Source organism: Equus quagga, chromosome 9, assembly GCF_021613505.1.
Source record: "Equus quagga isolate Etosha38 chromosome 9, UCLA_HA_Equagga_1.0, whole genome shotgun sequence".
In the NCBI taxonomy this organism is placed as follows: domain Eukaryota; kingdom Metazoa; phylum Chordata; class Mammalia; order Perissodactyla; family Equidae; genus Equus; species Equus quagga.
In genome coordinates, this window is record NC_060275.1 from 90,001,245 (window position 1) to 90,025,329 (window position 24,085).

Consider the following 24,085-nt stretch of genomic DNA (forward strand, 5'->3'; position numbering starts at 1 on the left):
ATACACAAGCCACCTGCACAAAGCAATGAACTACCTACCTTAATGACAAACTGAGTCTTCCAAAGAGGATCAGGAGATGATGCATTCGATGACCAAATTATAAAGTCAGTGCAGAGAAGTGCCAAATAGCCAGACGGCTCTGGGTTCAAATACCAACCTGGCTCATTACTAACTGAGTACCATCAGCAGGTTACTTAACTGCTCTGTAATTCTGTATCCTCATTCATAAAATGAGGATAATAATAGAACTTAGCTCAAAAGGTCAATGTGAGGGTTAAATTAGTTAACACATACAAAATGCTTAGAATGATGCTGGGCATATGCTAAGTAAGTATTCAATACGTGTTAGACATTATTGTCTCCCTTCCACGGCATTAGAGGTAAAGGATTTTACGATAACCACCCTCCTCTGACCCATGACCTTCTAAACAAGGGGTAAATTTGTATGTCCTTTGCCATTAAGTTAACAAGCAAAGTCCAAAAGAGGCCAGTAAATTCTAACAGGGAGACAAAACAGGGACAATATGACCGCAATGCATTTGAGTTGGGTAATAATGTCTAGGAATCCAAGTAAGTATGTCTCTTAAAAAATAGCAAAATTGGAATTTATTTATGATGTCAATAAACATTATCTAATTATTTTCAACTAAATACATTAAACAGGTGTTGAACTGAGGGACATACAGAGATGCCTTGGGTTTAATCTGGACTTATCTCTGAAGGATAAATATGAAGTTACAGCAAAGATTGATAAAAATGATTGTTTAAAGAGGAATGAGAAGGAAATTGGTAAGTATGGCCTAACTTATGAGGTTAAAAACAGAAGGTTGGGGCCGGCCCTGTGGTGCAGTGGTTAAATTTGCACGTTCGGCTTCTTGGCGGCCCGGGGTTCGCCGGTTCGGATCCCGGGTGCGGACATGGCACCGCTTGGCACACCATGCTGTGGAAGGTGTCCCACATATAAAGTAGAGGAAGATGGGCACGATGTTAGCTCAGGGCCAGGCTTCCCCAGCAAGAAGAGGAGGACTGGCAGTAGTTAGCTCAGGGCTAATCTTCCTCAAAAAAAAAAAAAAAAAAAACCAGAAGGGAGGGATCAATGAGTGCTGCCCTGTCACTCAGAGCCCTCTCTTTATTTTTAAAAGAAGGAAGAGTGCTTAAACACTGTTTTATCTTTACAGCAGTTTCCAAACCATTATAAACACAAGTAACCCGTGGACTGTACTCATCATTATCACTATCACACAATTGTACAGTGCGCAGCTCTAGTGAGCGCCATTCACATTGTAGTCATTGGAGATTTGTATATTTATCGCGACCATGATAGAAAAATATCTTGAGGAAAATTCCTTTTTTTCCCCTCAGTTTTAACAAAGCTTCCAAATGGGCTAGTGGCAGTACTGTGCATGTCCGTTAAGAAAGGAGAGGGCCAAAATCATCTCCCTAACTCAACCTTCCACCTGATTTGAAATCTCTAATCCACGTCACCTAATTTGTCAAACTTGGTACAAACTTCCAGTTATAAAGTAAATAAAACCGGGAGTATAATGTACGACACGATGACTATAGCTAACACTGCCATATGGTATATTTGAAAGTTGCTAAGAGAGTAGACCCTAAAAGTTCTCATCACAAGGAAAAAAAAATTTCTTCTCATAACTACAGGAGGTGATGTGTGTTAACTAAACTTGTTGTGGTAATCATTTTGCAATATATATGTATGTCAAGTCATTATGCTGTACACCTTAGACTTATATAGTGTTCTATGTCAATTATATCTCAATAAAACTGAGGGAAAAAAAGAAATCCCTAATACACCTTTACTATTAAAGCAGTGCATAACTTTTTAAAAATATAAATATTGCTTCTGTTGTTAATCTTTAGCAGATTTACAAGCCTGAGGTGATGCCAGAGTTCTCAATTTTTACTCTAATCAGAAATAGCTAAGAGCATTTTTAGAAATACAAATGCTTGAGACTTTGTTAAAGGGTCAACTAGTAGTGGGGAGGCAGAAGAAAGGAAAGCTTGATATTTTAAAAAACATACCAACTACTGACATGTGGCCATGATTGGAAACCACTAATGAAGTGAAAAGAAAACTGAACTTGCCACCAAATATCATAATTTCAATATTTGGCCCTTAAGCTAACTGTGGAATCTTGGGCTAGTCACTCCACCTCTCTGAGCCTCAGTTTTCACATCCATGAAAATAAGGAAGGATAAACAAAAATCATCTTGAAATTCCTTTCCAGTTCAAAAAATTCACAAGTCTAAAAGATTCACAAAAGTTTCTTAAAACTAGTTTAGTCTGGAGAGAATGAGGGAGAGACAGACAGGAATTTGGGGTAGAAGGAAATTTTGCTTTTCACTTTATTCTTTTTTGTACTTTTTGATTTTCTACAATATTAAAATAGTTTAAAGCAAACCTATACAAAATATGATTATGAAGTTAAGTATATAACAAAAAATATATAGAACATCCAAAAGTCATGTTTGGTTCCTATGTGTACATGTACATGGTCATAAACTTTGAATTATCAATGTATCTCAATTATCGTACTATTTTTTTCAAAAGATTGAAGTCTACAATTGGCTACTAATAAAAATTGCCCTTGGAGATTTAGGTGAAAAACTTACATAAGTAACATCTATAATTAAAATTGAATAAATATAGTAGAATACACTTTACAAAAGGGATTCAATAAATGTTTATCAAATATCACAGAACTATACATACCTCAATGTATCTTCTTTCTCTCCTCAGTAAACATCACGGATGGTAGCCTCATAGATGATGTTATTTCACTCATAAGAGGAGGAACCAGAAAATATGCATTTGAACTGAAAGAGAAGCTTCTCAAAGGAGCCAAGACGGTTAATGTGGCTGACTTTGTAAATTGGGCCTCTTCCTTAAATGACGCTCCGGTGCTCATAAGTCAAAGAGTAAGAAATGTTTATTTTCAAATAGAAGAGTTTGTCATTTTCTTATTAAATGTCCCTGTTGGTTCAGATGAACAGTTAACGTCATCTGAAAGAGATGTGCGCTTTCAAATGCACTCCTCTCTCATCCCTGGAGGGAAGCACTGCACAGAAGAAAGGTCAGCCTGCTTGAGTTTGAGTCTCCGTCTCTCACTAGATGTGTAACATTTTCTGATTTCTGCACCATTAAATTCTCCAGGGCTCCATGCTTATTTGGAGAATTTAATAATCCCTTGCCTTCCATTACACTACCACTTCCAATCCAGAAGAGTTGGATCTACAGGCATGAGTTGCTTGATGAGGGGGACACATTCTGAGAAATGCATCGTTAGGTGATTTCATCATTGTGCGAACATCATGGAGTGTACTTACACAAACCTAGAAGGTACAGCCTCCTACACACCTAGGTATATGGTACTAACCTCATAGGACCACTGTCATATATGCAGTTCATTGTTGACCAAAACATCGTTAGGCTACACATGACTGTATTAAGAGCCCTTGTGGAAGGCAAGTTCATAAGGTCTCAGAAAATAAGACCAAGGGTGAGTAATTCTTATGGTCTGGAAATTCTTTTTCTTTTCTTTTTCTTTTGTATGTTGATTGTAATAGTCTTCAATTTATAAACCTATTGGGAGTTCACAGTTTAGTACTTATTCCAAGGGGATAAAAAGTGTGTTGTAATTGTAAGATATAAATGTCGATATTATTTACCCTCATTGTTCTCTCCCCAAACTAGCTAAAAAGAGTATATTTTTCTTTATTCCTTATTTTTTTCCTACTTCATTTTATAGCATTCAGTTCTCTCTGTATGTTTCACAATTTTCTTCCTTCAGGTCAAATTTATCTTTGACTATGGCCTACTTCAGTTTTATTAACTTGAGCTATGGACATGTTGCCATTTTGATAGGACTTATTATTGGAAAATTTTGTTCCTTCATTCTATTTTATTGTCTTTGTAAAGTGAATGAAGCCACCAAAACTACCTCATTCATGGGAAGGGCACTCAGACGCCAGAATATTGTAGTCTACTCTCCCTTTAGGTTACAGAAATTTAGCCATTCATGGATGTGCACATAAATCTATGAGACTTCAAATATTTTGCCCCAAAAGTAGGACAAAGAGGGAGAAAAAGTTTGCTAAATTAGCATTTCCATATATAAAATTAAAATCAGAAGAGACCTCTTTTATTTTATTAGATTTTAATGATATTTAAATTCATTGTCTTGAACTCTGAAATAAATCTATGTCAAAAGGTCTTAAATAAGGAAGGAATTGATTTAAGTGGATATTTCCATCCAGATGGACACCCAAAGTGGCTTGTCTTCTCATCTCTACAAAGGAAGTTCCACTGTCCTTGAGTGAATCCAAGATTGTTCTCTGAGAAGGTCTCAGTAATGGTCTAGCATATTCTAGAGCTGATTTTTAAAAATCTTGAGTAAATAAATCATCTGCTAAATATTTACTACTAAATTTACTAGAAGTCTTCAAAGACCTTCATCAATCCACTCATACACTCCTACTGGCTGGATGCAAAATATAGTTTATCCTATTTTTAAGGGCAAATATTGACCTCTAGATTCTTAGATTAGTAGTCATTCCATCTAAAATAGCTATATAAGTTTCTTTCTTCATCCATTGGAAGCCTGGACATTTCATATCAATGTTCTACATAAGAAAATGACAGCTATAGATAGTTCACCATGAACCTTTTTTTTTTGCTTTTTTGAGGAAGATTAGCCCTGAGCTAACATCTGCCACCAATCCTCCTCTTTTTGCTGAGGAAGACTGGCCCTGAGTTAACATCTGTGCCCACCTTTCTCTACTTTATATGTGGGATGCCTGCCACCACATGCCTTGACAATTGGTGCATAGGTCCACACGTGGAATCTGAACTGGCAAATCCTGGCTCGCCAAAGCGGAGCCTCCAAACTTAACTACTGCACCTCTGGGCTGGCTCCATGAACCATTTTTTAAATTTATCTTCTTGTAGATAAAGTTCAGAAAAATGATGAAACATGACATTTTTTATTGACTTTGTGTAGCTTTTAAATCTCTAAAGAGATAGGAAATATAGTATAGTTTGACCTCAAAATAAATGCCAAGTTGTTTTACTCACATAAATTCAGTAGAAGTGATCCTTTGGTTAATGGGAAGCTGTTTTCATGAGGTAATTATACAATCTCTGATCACTAATTCATTCTTTGGTGAGTTGAATCATTCTATTGTTTGTGGAAACAGTAGGGATGGTCTTAATATTAAAATAATTGGCCCTACTATCTAATTATTTAAAGAATTGGTAACACTGCTCCCCACCCACACTAAACTATTAACTGCTTTATATTTAATCCTCTGTAGCAAATTAATTCAATTATCTAGGTATTTATGTTGCAAACAGTTTATCTTGGAGGAAACACAGTGAAGTTATATTACTCTGTGTGTGTGTGTGTGTGTGAGGAAGATCGTTGCTGAGCTAACATCTGTGCCAATTTTCCTCTACGTTATGTGGGATGCCGCCACACCGTGGCTTGGTGAGCAGTGCTAGGTCCGCATCTGGGATCCGAACCTGCAAACCTCAGGCCACCAAAGCAGGGCGCATGAACCCAACCACTATGCCACTGGGGTGCCCTGGATTATATTACTCTAAATTAAAGGCTGTATAAATATATTACTGGGATTTTCTAAGTAAAACACTTGGATATATTTTTTCCATACATCATATTTGATATAGTATAATATAAATGAAAGATAATGATATGATATAATATATAAATATATTTTTCCCATACTAAAGTAATTATGGCCATGCTCCATTCAGGAGAACCCTGTGGCTTTGATTCTGTCCTTGTCTGTGAGATTCAGCAGACCCCAAACTGCTTCTTGAGGAATGTGTTGGCTGGAGGAAGTTTCCCTCAGCCCTCTCCATGCAGAGGAGGTAGACTGGGCCTTTCACTGAGTATTTACTTTTGTCATAGGCTTCAACTTCCCTGGAAGTAGATTGATTCTCTTTCCAGCTTGCCTGAATGTTAACACAAATGGTTCCACATTTTATCTCAACAGAATAGCTGAACTTTGGTTTCTTTCTTAAGCTTACTGCTATAAACTAGCTATAAAAACGTCAGCTGAGAGAAATTATATTTATTAATGATTGCCTGAGAGGTATAAAGTTTATGATTTCCTCCAGAACAATAGCAGCAGAGATTGGTACAGCTAGTATAGACCATATTCGCTTCCTGCGAAGTCTGGTTTTGGCGTTATAAAAAACAAAGTTGTGTAACTCCCTGCTTTATTTATGAAAAGGATGTTACCTAGTGCAACATCTCCTTTATGAGGCCCCATGGGAGAGATTACTCTTTAATCTCAGTTTCAAGGATCATTTTGTTTCTCTTTGGAATCCAGTTTTTCTCATACTCATGAGATCACTAAATTCAGTTGTCTTACTCAATGCACTAGACAACATAACCAAATTTGTGACCCAACTGGCTGGGTCTTCCTGGTGTGAATTTTGTGCTTTGTGTTGCTTTTGCCTTCATCTTGCCTTTTCCATTCTCAGTTCCCTGTTTCTCTTTTCCCTCAACTTATCCACCCACATGTCAAGATATATTAAGCTATTTCTTCAGCAACTTTGGTAATAATGGACTAAGTAAACTACCATTTTTGTTATATTGTGTAACTCTGAGCAGTGATGCACCAGATGTTAAAGAGTATCAGTATTTTAAAGAGCTGTGGGGGCCAGCCCTGTGGAGCAGCGATAAGTTCACACGTTCCGCTTCTCCACGGCCCCATGTTAGCCTGTTCGGATCCCAGGTGTGGACGCGGCATCACTTGGCAAAAGCCATGCTGTGGTAGGCATCCCACGTATAAAGTAGAGGAAGATGGGCACGGATATTAGCTCAGGGTCAGTCTTCCTCAGCAAAAAGACGAGGATTGGCAGCAGATGTTAGCTCAGGGCTAACCTTCCTCAAAAAACAAAAAATAAAATAAAATACAATAAAGAGCTGTAGTACTAGAGCTCTGTGGTACAGTCATTAGAGTGATAACAACATAGTGAAACTCATTCCTAACTCTCTTGTATACAGATAAAAATAACACTCATTCTATCAACAAACTATATTTGGTACACATAGTTTAACTAGTTTGGAAGCCTGTAAGAAACCTAAATGTACTTTATATTAAACTATATTGCCAATGCATTTGTATTTTAGCAAGTTTCACGATAGATTACATACACTGAAAATGCATCTACAAATGGTAGAAAGAGTTAGCCAGGAGAGGAGAAAAATTAAAACTGTTTTCTTACTTAATAGAAGGCCAGAGTTCACCAGAAAAAGATGTGGCTTTTCGGAAAAACTTAAGTACATTTTAATTGCTCTCTGTCTTCTTGTGGGACTTTTGACTCCAGGGTTTGAGGCACCACTGAAACTGCTGCCATTGAATTTCCTTCCTCTTCATCTCTTTGAACACTGTTTATGCATTTCGTCCAAATTGTATTTTCCCCATGATCCTCTATTCCTGTATCTTAGATTATCTGGCCTTGCCTTTCCTTTGAAAGTTAAAATAAGATGAACTTCTTTTCTTAAAAATCAAAATAACTCCACCACAGGCTTATGTTGTTTGTGCCAATGTGGCAACGTTGGTAAGAGGTTTCTTTCTTCCAAATGAATATGACATAGTTGAAATCTGAATCCTACATACTAATTCATAAGGGGCTACGCTGGTGGACAGTTGTGTTGGCTTTGTAGAAGTTCTCGATATATTCTGGAGATGAGCCTATTCTCACTTAAAAGTGTTGTAAATGTCTTCTCTCGCTTGGGGAGTTGCACCCTTTAATGGTATTTTTTGATAACAGAAGTCCTCTTTTTTATTTTTTATTTTGAAATAATTTTAGACTTACTATAAAACTGCGCAAATGGTTCACACAGTAAAATAGCACAAATGCTACAGAGCTCTCAAATACCCTACACCCAGCAGCCCCTTATGTTAACAACTCACCTAACCATAATACAATTAGCAAAATCGGAAAATTGACATTGACTAAACCATAGGCCTTTTAAAAATCTCACCAGTGTTCCCCCTAATGTCCTTTTTTCTGTTCTAGGATCCAATCAGGACCCCCCGTTGCATTTAGTTGTCATCTCCTTTGTCTTCTCCAATCTGTGACAGTTCTTCAGACTTTCCTTGTCTTTCATGACCTTGACACTTTTGATGAGTATGAGCCAGGGACTGTGTCAAGTGTCTCTCAATTTAGTAGAGGGAGGTTATGCATTTTTGGGTACCGCAGAAGTGATGTGTGTCCCTCTCAGTGCATCATATCAAGAATAATGATGTTGAGTTTTTTTTTATTTTGATGTAGTCAAATGTATGTTCCTTTTCATTATAGGTAGTGCTTTTGTGTCCTAGTTTAAAATCTTTCCCTACCTCAAGTCTTGAAGATACTCTCCTGTATATTCTCCTCCAGAAGCTTTATTGTGTTCCTTTTACATTTGATCTGCAATCAACCCTGAGTTGTTTTTTGTGGGGGGTAATAGTTAGAAGGTCCCTTTTTTTGAAAATTTCTTTATGAATATCTCGTTGCCCCAGAACAATTTATATTGTATTATTGATTATATCTCTTGAAACCAAATGTCAGTCTACTTTCAAATTACTAAGCTACTTTTAAGATTTTCTCCATTGCCTTTGTTTTTTAGCAATTTTACTCTGATGTGCCTGGGTGCGAAGGGAAAAATTTTTAACTTGCTTTTCATTAATGGGGTATCTTGATGTCTTTTACCAGGTTTGTAATATTCTTAGCCATTAGCTCTTCAAATATTGCTCTTATATATTCTCTCCTTCTGGAACTCAAATTATATGGATCTTTTACCTTCTTATTCTATTTTTTGTGTTTCCTACTCTCTTTCTATATTTCCCCACCTTTATCTTTTCATGCTTCATTGTCGATATTTTCTTCTAATCTATATACTCCAATTCATTAACTTTGCTTCAGCTGTCTCACATCTGTTATTTAACCAGTCCATTAAATGTGTATTACAATACCAAGTTCTACTATTTCTATTTGTTCATTTTTACAAACTTTCTATTTTTAAAAATAATTTCCAATTCTCTGCTAAAATTGTCAATCTTGTCTTTTATGTAAATGTAGTTATTTTCAAGTCTATATCTGATAACTCAAATATTGCTCTGTTTCTAGGTTCTCTTATTTCTACCGGTTCTGATTCATATTGCCTTGTTTCCTCTTGTACCTGGCTATTTTTATTGTGGTCTGGATATTATACTTAAAAAATTGTTAGAGGAGTAGCTCGAGGCCTGGCATGATTTTATTTTCCTCCAAAGAAAGTATTTATTTACATCTGGAAAGCTTCTCTGGTACTAATGATTCAGGATCACTTTAATCCAAACCAGGCCGCAGTCTTTTCCAGGCTTCCCCCACTTCTGGTTCCTTCTTCCTTCTAGGGCTGTAGGCCTTTGGGTCGAACCCAAAGCACAACTTGTTTACCTTTGTTGTCCCTGAATTCCCACCTTTTTTCCCCAGTCCAGTAATGTGCTCTTCTGCTTCTTAGCCTCTTGACTGCCTCTTCCTGAATTAGGGAATGCGTCAAGGGGACTGGTGGCCCAAAAATACCAGGCTCACCTCAATGAATTTCCATCTCCTCCCGGATCATAGCCTGGTCATTCTTTATTACCTGGTTAGCTCTCCAGGGCTGTCATGCACATTTTTAATTTTGGTCCAGCTTTTCTCATTATGCTCAGAAGAAGGATTAGTTGACATTATTTAATTGTTATTAAGTTCCTGTCTTTTGCAGGAATTTGTGGTATATTTTTATCTCCTCTTTCTTGAGTCCTTAGATTCCAATTTCTTTTAAATTTTGTGGTCTCTTATTTCAAAGTGCTATTCTACCAAAGGCCCTCGATTTCTAACAACTTATTTACTCAAACAGTTCTTTATAGTCACACAGTTGAATTTATCTAAATTACAAGGATATATGAGGCAAGTTTTCTAAATGTATTATGGTCCCTCCACTAAAAAACTTTTTGAATTCTGCATTGTATGACTGAAATACTCTTCTTTCTGCCTTAACACCTTCAAATCTCAGTTTAATAGTCATTTTCTTAGAAAAGCCTTTCCAAGCTTTCCTGACTCAGTTCTAGCAACTATGTATCTTGCTCCAGGAATTTGTGTGCAAAATAAATCATTTTACTTCATTTTCTTTAAGTCTAATTAAATTTGACTTTGAGATCCCACCCCTTCAAGTTGCTGGAAAACTTATCCTTCATTTATGTATTGGATGGGATTCAGGGAGATCTTTCCTCATTGTCTAAATTAGTATGAGAATCCTGATGCTTCTTTCTGGGAAATGGGGATATGATACATGTAAGAATTTAGTCCGTTGGGGTCACCCTGATAACCTCGTTGTTCAAGCTCACGTGTTCACTAGGAGTCAAGTGGTTCCAAGCCTTCCATGCCAAGATGGTGCATGAGAATCATTGATAGAACTGGAGCCCTGGTCCTTGATATCCAGCTTCCCTAGAGGCAGCCCACAGGGCTTGTGACTTCCCAAAATAGCTGCTAAAGATTTAGTTATGGTTTCTTGCTTCTTGCAGTACATACTCATTCCGTCCCCTTCCCTGGTCTGGAGGAATACCTCCCTCCGTGGCGTTCCACCCACACTCCTCCCAGCGAAAATGTTTCAATGAATTTAGGCTTTTAGAGAAAAAAGCTAATTAAAAGTTTGCCTTCAGGGGCATTCTGGACCTGGCCTTGCACACAAACCTCCTTTTAGACAAGAGATGGCAAGCACCTGGCTACCTTCTGGAAGAGGGGAGGAGGGAAGAAGGCAGCAGAAACAACTCACAATAAGTATGTCAATAAATTATCCTGCCAAAAGTTTAAATCCACGATTGCTCAATTTTGAAACACACATACCCGTCCTTTGTAGCACTATCACAGTTTCCATTTTAAGTTTGTCTGTAAGATTATTTAGTATCAGTCTTCTTACCTGCATAATGTGATCTTCATGACATCACTAGTACAGTCTTAAAAGCTAACATCATATCTGGCAACAACATTCAATACACCTTTGTTGAATTAATGAACCAATAAATAAATAAAGTGAAGATGTTCCACAAGTTCCATCAGTAGAAAAAGACCTCAAATTAAATGTTTTGCTTTCTTGCAGCTGTCTCCTATATATAATCTGATTCCAGTGAAAATGAAAGATGCACACCAAAAGAAACAAAATTTGGAAAGAGCCATTGAAGATTATATCAATGAATTCAGTGTAAGAAAATGCCATCCTTGCCAAAATGGAGGTACAGTGATTCAGATGGACGGACAATGTTTGTGCTCTTGCCCAATCGCATTTGAGGGAATTGCCTGTGAAACCGGAAAGAAAAAGATCTCTTAAGGTGAGAACAACTTATTTGAAATTATTAAGAACAAAAATATGCATTCTGGGATTATTTAATTTAAAAACTAGCTCTTGAATTAATTTGTCCTAAACAGCTAGATTATCTATGTAAACAGAGAATAAAAATGGGATGAATAGTGAAAATGGACAAATCAGTTTTTACATGTCATTTAGCATGCAGTTTGAACACTTCTATGTTTATATTTAAACAAAATTATAAGCAAATATTAAATTATAATGATTGTATTACTTTTAAATTATCAAAATGTTCATATAAAGAGAAAAGTTTACAGAAATATAACAAACATCCAGCTACTCATCATCCAGAATTAACAAATGCTAAACACATGTATACCAAATATACTTTATATATCCATATATAGTACACAGACTGTGTGTGTGTGTGTGTGTGCATACACATACATATGCGTAAATACTTCAGAGCCCCTTTATAAGAAAGACAATTACTGATACTTTGCATTACATCCTTTTCCCCCAAAGCCCGGGTGCCACTCCTCTCTCCCACACACCTCAGACACATCACTTTCATTGTTAGTGTGCATCCCACCAGTCCATATTTTTGTACTTGTACTAAATATATAAGTACAAAAAAAAGTCGATGTTGTTTTAGATGTTTTTAAAATTTACGTGAATGATATTTACTGAATTTTAATTTTGCAATTTTATCTTTACTAGTGTTTCAGAAAACTGAGATTCTGCAGTTTTAAGCTAATCATCTGAAATCATATTTTGCTTTTTACAAGGAAGAGTGACTTTAGCCTTATTTCTGAGACTAAGAGGATCTGCTTAGTCTTTCGTTCTGGTAGAATTAGGTAGAATCCTAATAGATAAAGGAGATTAGCTCAAGTGTTAATTCTCACAAGATTAACTAGTAAGATTAATTTCCTATAGAAATCATAGCTTACATTTTTGATTGAACAGTTTTCTACAACAAAATTTCTGAGACAATCATGTAGTTTCCTCAAATAAGGACTCAGCCTCGGTTTTATCATTCAATCATACTTTCAACTCTTACAACAAAAATTTTAATATTACAAGAATGTCTTTTGCCCTCTCAGCAAACACACTTAGAAACTCAGCAATATGGTAACAATATACATGGTAGAATTTGTCTTCAATATTGGGATAATTGATTTAGAAATATATGCTCCTCTAGCTAACGTCTCATCTATCTAAAGTGTCGCTCTAATGATTTCTATTCCAAAAAGCATTTGCATGCTCCAAAACTCCCTGCTGTTGGCACTCAGCACCCCTGTTTTCTACCCATCTCTCTCTGCATGGAATATTCAGCAACATTCTCTGTGATTTCATCAGCTCTAACTTTGAATTTTCCAGTTCTGTTTTTTCAGGTACATATAGTCTACCCTTTAACCAATCTGTTGAGAATTTTTAAAAAATTATTTTTCTAAAATTTCTATGGTTCTTTCTCAAGTCTGCTATTTTTATTTCCTAGCCTACTGGATTTTTTTCCCCTACTTTTATCTCTTTGAATATGTTAAGCATGTTCATATGGAAGTCCCTCTCAGATTGCTCCAGAATATACAGTTTCGGCACTATAATTCTTTGTCTGTTTAGTCTGCTTACTCATTCTCGTGGCATTTTTTCTTCCTTGAGTACTTAGTAATTTTTGTAAGTAGACCACAGGCTTGGTCTTCAGCAGAAATTGTTTCCCGTGGGAACTCTGTTGACTCTGGGTAGTGAAGGTATTTCTAGGGTTAGTTTGCTTCTTGGGAGGCCTTGCTGTTTTCATCCATTTGCACCCAGTTTTTTATGTAAATTTCTTGATTCAGGTTCCACATTCTGTGTTTCATGGATAATGGAAATCAAATTCTCTCCTTCTATATATATAGCATATTTGAGGCCACTAGTGTCTTTTGGTTGACTTGTCGTACCTGACCAATGATGGGCCACCAGTTCCTCACTGAGACACTAGACCATGTGAAATCTTTCTTGTTGAATCTTTCCCTTAAGGAAGTTCTTACAGGCATCCAATTTTCTTCAGAATGTTCAGTTTCAGCTTCCCACTTAAACTGGGCCTACCCCCATCATGAGGTTGAAAACCTTAGCACATCATCTTTCTTTTTACATACTATTTACTTAAAGTGGAATGCACTCTGACTTTCTCTTCCCTCAACCAATTCAACCTCACTCTCCTTCATTCACCTTCTCTGTTTCTACTCCTTCTAGACCAGTGGTTTTCAACCTAGTTGCTCATTATATTTACCTGGTTAGATTTTTTTTAAAGGGACAAAATCAAAAATAAAACAAAACAGATTATCTCAAGTCAAAACCAGAACCTTTGTCGTGGATCCTGCCTGGGCATGGTTCTTTTTCTCTTTTCTTTCTCTCTTTTTAATCCTCTGGTTATTCTAATCTACACCCAGGGTTGAAAATTTCTATTCTGGACTCAGGCTAATTAACATCTCTTTAGTGAAATCTCCTCCAATTTCTATAGGAATCAGTTCTCTCTCTATGCTCCCTGAGCACTTTTCCCTCTGCTCTTCCAGCACTGATCGCATTTACTCTCCCTACACAAGATAAATATCCCCTCTAGTTTGGAAATGTGTCTTATATCTTAAACCTCATTCTATTCCCAGCACCTAGACAGTATCTGGCACATGGCAGTGCAACAGGATAAGGCAATGAATAAATGGATAGGTGGATGAACTCGAAGTTGAAGTCCTATTAATCACTAAAACTTGATAATCTTTTGTTTTCTCTAGGATGGCCAGACCAGAAAAACAGAGCTGTTGCTTCCCTGGGATTGTATGGAAAGCAAAACATCAGGACCTTCCAAGTTAAGACCCTGCCCTTGGAGATAATTCTTGCTGCCAAATGAAAAGCAATAAGCTTCGTGAAAATCCTGCCAATGTCTGAAGTCTCCTCTCTCTTAGATCCACAATGCTTCTTTTCCTCCTTGAACTTCTATGATGTTTCCATTTTTTAATTCCCTAATAAGGAGCGTCAGCGCTGAAATATGCCAGGACTGCTTTCTCCCACAGGCAATGCCAATCTCTTGCTAACAAAACAAAATTAAGTTTAAAAGAGGATGTTGGTTAAAAACACTTTAAAGTAATTACCAAAGTGCTTTGTATGGTTAATATCTTCTGCCAATTCCATTACCACCAGTCTGTGCCATTTACTTTCTCTCTTGTTTACATAGTTGTGTCTTGTTTGGTCATTTTGTTGACACGGGCATGCATTCATTGGGCAAGTAACTACCGGGCACCCACCACAGGCACAGCACTCTGCTCATTAGTCTTAGCTCTCCACTTTAGCTCTACGTCTCCAAGGGAAAAACCATTTTGTATTTGTAACCAAGATGTATTAGGTTAAATCATGTGAAATTCCCTCTATTCAGTCATATTTAACCACCACAACAAAAAAACCCAGCAATTTCATATGATCCAACTTAATATCTAGCTTTATGAATTGTATAAGGGAAGGTTACCCACGTAGGAAGATGATTAACTGGCTGCACAATTTTATCCATTAGATAGTATAGTACTTAAGGCCTGAGAGCTTTTGAAAAGGTCTGAGAACTCTATAAAAAGAAAATAAAAGGAAAAAAAGGGGCCAAAACACAAAGGGAAAAATGCAAAATCAAAGTTAATAAATGTTTAATTAAATGTCAACATGTATCATGTCAGCTTCATTCATTGTTATTCTTATTATTAATAAACATTTCATGCATTTATGAATACATTTAAGTGTTTTTCTCACTTTGCAGAAATTTTCAAGAATGCACATGAATGCTGAGAAATCACAGTAAATAAATTACTTATTAGCAAATAAATTCAAAAGCACAATTTTAAAAATAATTTTCAAGTTTATTTTTAACAGCAAAGAACAAGATTATTGGATATCAGATGCATTTTAAGTATGATATGGAAATGGTGCTCTAAAAATAAAAGTGCTAGGTCATTTAGGATATTAAAATAGCCCTGGGAGCTCAAGAGAATTCCTGTTCCCTGCGCCCAGAAGTCTGGGTGAATCAGAAAGAACTAGGATTTGTTAAATGCAGACAAATACTGAACTCTACTCTTAGAAAATCCACTGTTGAGAGAGTTTTTGATGTTCTAAGAGCATGTGGATCCAGGAGGAGTTATCCTAGTAACTACTGAGAATTCCTTGCGCGCTTGTGAATTACAAATGTCAAACAAGAAAAGAGCTGAACCCCCAGGATCGGCTTAATGTTTATCAGAGTCTTTTCTACTAGAATTGGGGGCAAGAGTGCAAGTTGATGACGAGATCCTCCAACTTCCTTCTTAGGTGGCGTATCTGGTAGAGCATTTCCAGCAGGGTGCACCATTGAGACACCAGATCTGCCCAACTGGAGTTAGCACAGAGAGGAAAGTCTCTGGACCTAAACCGAGGAAGAATCACCAGAACTTCGGGGAGATCAGTACCTCCCAGTTGCTAGGCATTACACGGCTCAGCCTGAATTGTGATTTGGAAAAAACAGGCTCCTGAGAAGGGAAGTCGTAGCTTAGTCCGACAGACAGAGTGTGTTCTGTCACCCCCACGTGCTCTCTGAGGGGGCACATCACAATTCAAGGAAAGGGACATGTGGGGAAAATAATTCTCTGACACTCAGACTGTACATTCAGATTATTATACTGAACCTCAGTCGTTATCAAAAGGACCTGGAGAAGCTGAATGCATGCATTCATGTTCCCTTGGGCCTAATGGGAAAAGAAGCTTCACAGTATTGCTACATTTTTACATTTTTCCTTTTTTATACTTAAAACTCAGGTTGCTTATTCATTCTGCTGATCACATGGTAGACAGTCAACACATGCCTGCTGACTGCCAGTGTACACCTGGCCTCACATCATTGTCTCCCCAAGGTCATTTGATTGTGTACACAGAAAGACACTGCACACAACAGCCCATAACAGCAGCCTCTGAGTCAGTTTCCCAATAGTAATTATTTATGAAAAATAGCCCAGAATGGTGGATAAAAGACTAGTCTCAGCTTAGTTGATTTAAAACAAAAAGGAAATGATTCTCTCTCTCTTTCTTCCTTTCTCTCTCTCTCTTTTTCATTCTCTTTTTCTCTCTCCCTCTCTCTTTCTTTCTCCTTCTCTCTCTCCTTCTTTCTCTCTCTCTCTCTCTCTCTCTCTCACATGAAACGGGCAAACAGCCATTGGTGATTAAGTATCTAGGTACTGAAGGTTTTTTCCTTTTCAACTACTGATTATGGCATTTAGCTGTTTAACCCACCCATTGTTAACTGTGCTGCTTAGGCACTATGCTACCTGAGTCCCACTAGCCTCCTATAGACAACACCTTCCTGGAGCCTGGGTCACCACGGTAGGGGGTGTGTGAGCTGTTCTTCAGGAATTAGAACTCCTTGTCCACTTCAGGCCTGTCGAGACCACCAACTCATCAACTGGGCCCACAGAGATGTTCCATAGGCGACTTTTTGACATCAAGAGGCTAAAAACTCCACCCTCAGATCATGCCAGTACTGCCATTTTCTGAACATGGGTCCTATGAAGAGGCATAGAGTCTGACTACACTTGCACAGATCATCAATTACCTCACCTCCAATCACTTACCTCCACATTTCGGACCACCTTGCCCCCCCATCCCATAAATATCCCTGAGTCCCTATTTTCGGGGAAGTGAATTTGAGACTCATGCTCTCGCTTCCTCTCATGGCTGCTTTGTGATTAAACCCTCTCTCTGTTGCAATCTTGCCGTCTCGGTGTTTGGCTTTCTGGGCGGCGGGCAAAAATGAACCTGGTTTGGTAACACACACACACACATAAATAATTCACAGGACAAACATCTATCTTTCTGCCCACCACCACCCCCTGGCCCTTCCACTCCCTTCTCATGATCATTATCCACTACCATGCAAAGAGCAGTGAAATGGTCCAAGAGAAGAGAAGGGTATGGCTATTTAACAATAGACACGTTACTAAGCCCCAAGACATGCCCAGGGGTAATAATATCTCCTTCATAGAACTGTTACGTTGGTTCATTGAGATAATGCATATAATGACCTTAGCATCTAAAAGACAAGCAATAAATGGCAGCTGTTACCATTGTTATATGCAAGCCCACTGATATAAATTCCTCCAAATCTGACTCTAACTGTTGTGATATTAGATGGCCAAGAAGATTAAATCTGAAAATGGAAGATAATGGTATATAGCAGAGTGGCTTAGTATTCACCTCTAAATAATTAGTAGGCTCAGTAACTTTTTTTAAGGGGTAATTATTTTTATTGTGGCAAAATGAACATTGCATAAAATTTACCATTTGACTATTTTTAAGCGTACAGTTCAGTGGCATTAAGTACAACAATAACTCTCATTCCCTACTTCCCCACCCCCGGAAATCACTATTCTACTTTCTGTCTCTATGAATTTGACTAAGTACCTCATTTAAGTGGAATCATAGAACACTTGTCCTTTTGCATCTGATTTATTTCACTTAGTGTAATATCTTCAAGAATTTCATTGCTTTCTAAGGCTGAATAATTTCCACTGTGTATATATATCACATTTTGTTTATCCATTCCTCTAATGGTCAACACTTGGGTTGCTTCCATCTTTTGACTGTTGGGAATAATGCTGCTGTGAACACGGCAGTACAAATATCTCTTTGAGTCCTTGCTTTCAATTCTATTTGGTATATACCCACAAGTGGAGTTACTGAATCATATTTTATTCTATATTTAATTTTTTGAGGAACCACCATATTGTTTTCCACAACAGTTGCATCGTTTCATATTCCTACCATTAATGCACAAGGGTTCCAGTTTCTCCACATCCTGGCCAACACCTGTTATTTTCTGGTTTTGTTTTTTGGGTTTGAGTATAATAGCCATCCTAACAGGTGTAAAGTGATATCTCATTGTGGTTTTGATTCACACTTCCCTAATGATTAATGATGTTGAGCATCTTTTCATGTCCTTATTGGCCCTTTGTACATCTTTTTTGGAGAAATGTCTATTCAACTCCTTTGCCTATTTGTTAATCAGGTTGGTTTTTTGTTTTTGAGTTGTAGAAGTTCTTTATATATTCTAAATATTAATCTTTTATCAGATATATGATTTGCAAATACTTTCTCCCATTCTGGGAGTTGCCTTTTCACTCTATTGATAGTGTTCTTTGATGAACAAACAGTTTTTAATGTTGATGAAGTCACTTTATCTACTTTTCCTTTTGTTGCCTGTGCTTTTGGTGACATATCTAAGAAATTATTGGATCCAATGTCAATGTCATGAAACTTTTCTCCTATGTTTTCTTCTGAGGGTCTCATAGTTTTATTAGATCTTATGTTTAGATCTGATTCATTTTGAGTTAAAAGTATAAGGTGAGGCTCCAAATTTATTCTTTTGCATCTGTATATCCAGTTTTCCTAGTATCATTTGTTCATCAGTGGTTTTTTTTAACCCTCTTGGAATGGTCAAGAGAAAAGAGGGTCAGTATGACATTGAATCATTTCACAAGTTGTGGTCTAATAAGTTTGTTTTCATAGCTACATTATAGGTACTCCTAAGTCCTCCTTGTATCATTACTAAGTAGCGGTATTAAGTTCCAAAAGGTACTATAGAATTGAAAATAGAAACATTCTTATTCTTCTGACCAAAAAGAAAATAGTCACTAGATTACAGTCATGTATGACTAATTTGTATTAAGTCATAAATAATTTTGTATTTAGGTAGACTTCCTGTATTTAGGCAAACAAATCTTAATTTGAGCAATAGCATATAAAAAAGACTAGATTGAGTAACTTTGCAAAGGGAGAGAATAGAGTGATTCTAAGGTGCAAAAGCAAAGAAGGAAAAAAACTCAAAAAAAGTAAAATCTGGAGATGTTTTTAAATAGATTATTCTCAAAGTTCAAAAAAATGTAAAGCTTTATCAATATTTACCCTTCACAGAAATGGAAATATTCCTATTTTAAAATTAAACATACAACAGACTGGGAAAATGAATATATTCACACCTGCAATTAATTGACAATGAGAAAGAAGAAGAACTCAAAGAATGGTGGAGAGATCCATTCCCCTGGTCATCTTCTCTGAGTCTATAAAATCTCAAGGTGCTCCTGTTTATTTTCCAAACTTTCTGGCCTAACCTTCCTGTTGGGAAGGAAACTGGGAATGAATGAATGGATAAATGAACGAATGAATGAGGAAGGACAAAAGGAAAAGTGGAAAGATGGATTTTTCATGTAATACCTTTGCTTTCATTCATTCAAGTGCAAATCATCGTTAACAAATTGTCAAGAGCCATTACCAATCCAATGAGGGTGTGTCAGTTTGATGATGTCAGTTAAATCTCCTTGTCTTGAGACCCAGTGAGATAGAAGAATTCCAACTTGGATGCTGCTTCTGAGAGGAGTATACAAGGACTGAAGAAGTGAGAAGCCATGAAAAGAGAATAACAAAAGCCATAAGAAGAAAATATCAAGACTCAACAGAGTCCTGCAGAGCCTTCTAAGTCCCCCAAAAGCCAAGACCGGGTGAGACACAAATTATAGCCAAATAGCAAAAGAGAGTAATAAGTAAATAGATATATAACATAGAATTCCATGTTTTGTTCTTTGTCTCGGCTCTTCAAGTTAATTGGTTTGATAAAAGACTCCGTAAGTAAAGTTTAGATTATTTCTCCATTGTCCTATTTCAACAGTTCTTCTAGAGTTTAGTAAACATTTTCTGGGGTTGGGTTTAAATTTTAAAGACAATTGTTCCTTGCCGTCCTTGAGTTTAAATACAATTTACTCATCCTACAGAAATATAGTGGGAACTCTCCTTTTCCTGGAAGATGAGTTAATTTTTTACTGAAGTTGATTAATAAGTTACTTCTTCCTGAACGTTGATGTTCTGAAAGAGTTAAGGCCTTCTTCCATCAAAACTAAAAAGTACAAGAGTGAAAAAATCCATTTTGTTTTCAAAACAAAAAGTGAAAGAGAAATGAGCCAAATCCAGGAACTCCCCATTTCCTCCTGCATGACCTTTTTAAGCGTTGCTGTTCTTATCCTGCTTTCTTCCCACTACTTTCCATTTGGCTATTCCATATCTATCAAAGCAGAGAGACTAGAATTTCCTTTAATTTCTATGAATCCATTTTGTGAGTTTGAGTTGTTTTTGGCTGGCACAGTTCAAAAGCATGTTGATAAAAAGTGACAAGTTTACAAAATAATGAAGTTTTAGCTGACCAGTTTCCTAGTCTGGAAACTTGAGGGGTCACTTAACATTTCTGTGCTTTCATTTCATCATCAAAAAGCAGCAATGTAGTGACCATCTCCTAGTTGTTTGACAATATTTTAGCCAAGAATTCTCCTACAGCTTCCCATAAATGAGGGGTTTCAAGGGAGGCTGTACACACGCAGAATTTGTACGCAAAGCGTATGCTGCTTTCATCAGATTCTGAAAGGAACACATGAGCCAAAAAACATTTCAAAAAATAAAAGCTGCTCTAGGATCTTAGTGTGACAGAAGAAAATATGAAAATTAATTTGCACTGGAGGAGTTTCAAATCTAGTTAAGGAGCCAAACCTAATGCAGACGATACAATGGGAAAACCGTAAAAGGCAACCATATAGAAGAACTTCACTTCGGTGGTTTGGTCTACAGAAGTCCAGAAAAAGGAAGAGATGAGTGAGCAAGCAGCAGAGAAGGATTCCTGGAAGAGGTGAGACTCAACATCTCTCTGTTCTCCTATCTCAGGGGTCTTGTCCAGGCATGTTAGTGTTGGGCACATGAAGTAGATGATCATTTGCTTCTTCCCTAAAATGGTAGCATTCAGGTTATAAAGCTGAAATTGTGTAAGAGTTTACGAGCATTTCTAACTCTCTATGCTGACAATTTTAACCAGGCTCCTTTCAATGCCTGATACATAACACTGACAATGCTTGTAAATAACGATGAGTAAGTAATGTTACTTAAATTTTCACTAGTGCTGTCTCCCTCCATCTTCCTGTAAACTGACTTAAAAAAAAAAATGAAGCTGGTTTTCGTAAGTCACTCAGTGTCTCTGGGCCTCCCTGTCACCACCTTGCTGTCACCTTCAATAAACGCCAGAGGGGCAGACTCATTGCCTAAACAAAAGCAGTGTTCTAGAATGCAAATTTACAAAAAGAAAACACACCCAAGTATTTGAAGAATTCTAGCCACTTTTGCATTCTCTGAGCTACTTCTCCCTCCACTAGCAGAAATAATTGCAGTGCTCATACCGCGAAAATATCTTCATCTTCTTTAGATGGTATCACTATATTTTCTGTCATCTTCATTGCATTTCCTGTTTCATTTTCCTGCTCAGGGACTGATGTACTTAATTGACTTCACAGGAAATGTACTCACGTATGTGATATTTGATATATATTTTTTTAAAGTAGTGATTATGCTCCAAAAATAAAAACTTATTGGTGGCTTATGAGTTATGGTTGGATGCTTCAGCCCTTGTTTTTTCTTAGCCAAAATACTTCTCTTAAATATATGTGTTGGAGAGACTGCTGAATTTATGTGAATAATAGCTAAAAATTACCTTAATCTGCGTTTAGAAATAAACACAAGTTGAAATGGAATTCAAATGAATGAGTAGAAATTTGAAGTTGTCTAACCAGAGGCTTGTCCAGTTGGCTACATTGTTAGTAGAAAGTGCTAGATTTCTATTTATAATGGAATTTTTGTCCAACTTACTGGTACAGAGAGAAAATCATTGAATCACCAAGAATAAGTAATCATGTAGCACATGGTGAAAATCCCTTGTTAAACTTAGTCCTAACAATGTCAGAGCATCAGGATTATTTCTCTTGACAAGGCTTGCCTGGTGATCTGTTCACCACCTCATCGTATGAGTCACCTGCTTCTCCTTTTCGAGCCCAGGCTTGCCTGCACCTTAGAATTACCTGGGAAACTTTAAAAAATACTGAAGCCTGTGTCTCAAACCTGGAGATTTTGATTTAAAAGTCTGGGGTGAAGCCTGTGAACTGGGAGTTTTAAAAGCTTCCCAGGTGATTTTAATGAGGGCCAGATTGAGAGCAACTGCTTTAGGCCCTGAGCCGCACCTGCCCTGGGATAATTTCTGCGCCAGCAGACAGTGGAGAAGAGGCTTTCTGGCTGAGCTAAAGAATGTCTCCATTCCAAGGACTTTTTCCAGTCAATGTTTTATATCTAGAAGGGTGCCTGGTTCCTATACCTGCCTTGCCTTGATCATCCTCCTCCATTCATTCACTGAGCATTTATTGTGTGCCAAAGACTGTGCAATTTCAGATTCCTGATGACCCATCTGGCTCCTGATTATTCCTCAACCCACCTCTCTTTAAAACCCCCGCAAGTTTCAAGGTAACGTCAGGTTCCTTTCTAACCCCAGGAACTCGGCCCTGTTCTGCCTCCCTGTCTTGTCCCGGCAATAATTCTACCCATATTTCTAATCACATCTTGATTTTGAAAAACATTTTCATTTTAAGGAATAAATAGTAGGAAACATCTTTTTTAATAAAGAATTTTGCATTGTTACAGTCGTGATTAGTATCAGCTCGGCATCAAGTGAAGAAATTTGGTGCCCCTCTACTGGGTGAAGGTGGGAGTCCTTACAAGAAGATCTAGAAATTTGCAACCCCAAATTAAGCAATTGGTTGCCTTTCCTCTGCAATGAGAAAGAAAGATGAATTTCTGCCCTTGAAATTACTAAAGTATCAGGTTATATATTCAAAATAAAGGAGAAAATTCTGTGTACCTGAATGTTTTCAGAGAGGTACTACGGATGATTGGTGCAAAATCCGACTACTGGGGATCAAATACCATACGCTTAATATCTTAATATCTCCTTCATCAATGTGAGAGATGGAGGCATCGGATGAAAATGAGAGATGGAGGCATCGGATGAAAATAAGTATTACCGAAAAATTAACACATGAACCTAGATTGACAGGCACTTTGTATTTTCAGTGAAATGAATGACATCCTATGATAAACTTACAAATATTGTTACTATTTACATATTGGTGAGATAGGTTTAAATACATCTGGAATTGTTAATTAAAATTATCACAAGCCTTCGGTCTTTTTAAGATCATAGTGATGTTTTTAACAAGTACTATGTACTCAAAAAAGTCAAAAAGTCAGCAAAGTACAAAACAAGAATTATTTGTAATAATTTCTCTATCCAAGTCAACCACTGTTAACATTTTAGAATGGGCTCTTCATTCACAGATAGATAGTTAGATAGATAGATAGATCGATCGATCCACAAATACTGATTTGATATAAAACAGGTTAATAATGAAGATAGGGGGCCGGCTCCGTGGCCAAGTGGTTAAGTTCGAGCGCTCCGCTTCCGCAGCCCAGAGTTTCCCCGGTTCGGATCCTGGGCAAGGACATGGCACTGCTCATCGAGCCATGCTGAACCAGCATCCCACATGCCACAACTAGAGGGACCCACAACTAAAATATACAACTAGGTACTGGGTGGATTTGGGGAGAAAAAGAAGAAAAAAAGAAGATTGGCAACAGTTGTTAGCTCAGGTGCCAATCTTTAAAAAAAATAATAATAATGTACACAGAATTTAATATCCAGGCACTTTTTTAAAAACTCTGTGTTAATCTCTCAGACTTCAAAGTATCACCTGTACCTGCTCGCATATTATTAAAGTGTGATAACTAGATAAACCTGGCCAGTTATACAAATACTCTGAGGACTGAGATAATATGCAAAT

At 37.2% G+C, this 24,085-nt stretch overlaps 1 protein-coding gene across 2 annotated transcripts in view; it reads left to right on the forward strand.

Annotated features, from left to right (window-relative positions):
* The window catches only part of C9 (complement C9), a 46,059-nt gene extending 31,881 nt beyond the window's left edge, over positions 1 to 14,178 (forward strand). For both annotated transcript variants that reach the window (XM_046671053.1, XM_046671054.1), the window contains 4 exons: positions 664 to 789; positions 2,762 to 2,940; positions 11,151 to 11,379; positions 14,126 to 14,178. In XM_046671053.1, the coding sequence (XP_046527009.1) occupies positions 664 to 789; positions 2,762 to 2,940; positions 11,151 to 11,378 (533 nt within the window). In that variant the 3' untranslated portion in view covers position 11,379; positions 14,126 to 14,178. The remainder of the gene's footprint in view (positions 1 to 663; positions 790 to 2,761; positions 2,941 to 11,150; positions 11,380 to 14,125) is intronic.
* Positions 14,179 to 24,085: the final 9,907 nt, after the last annotated feature.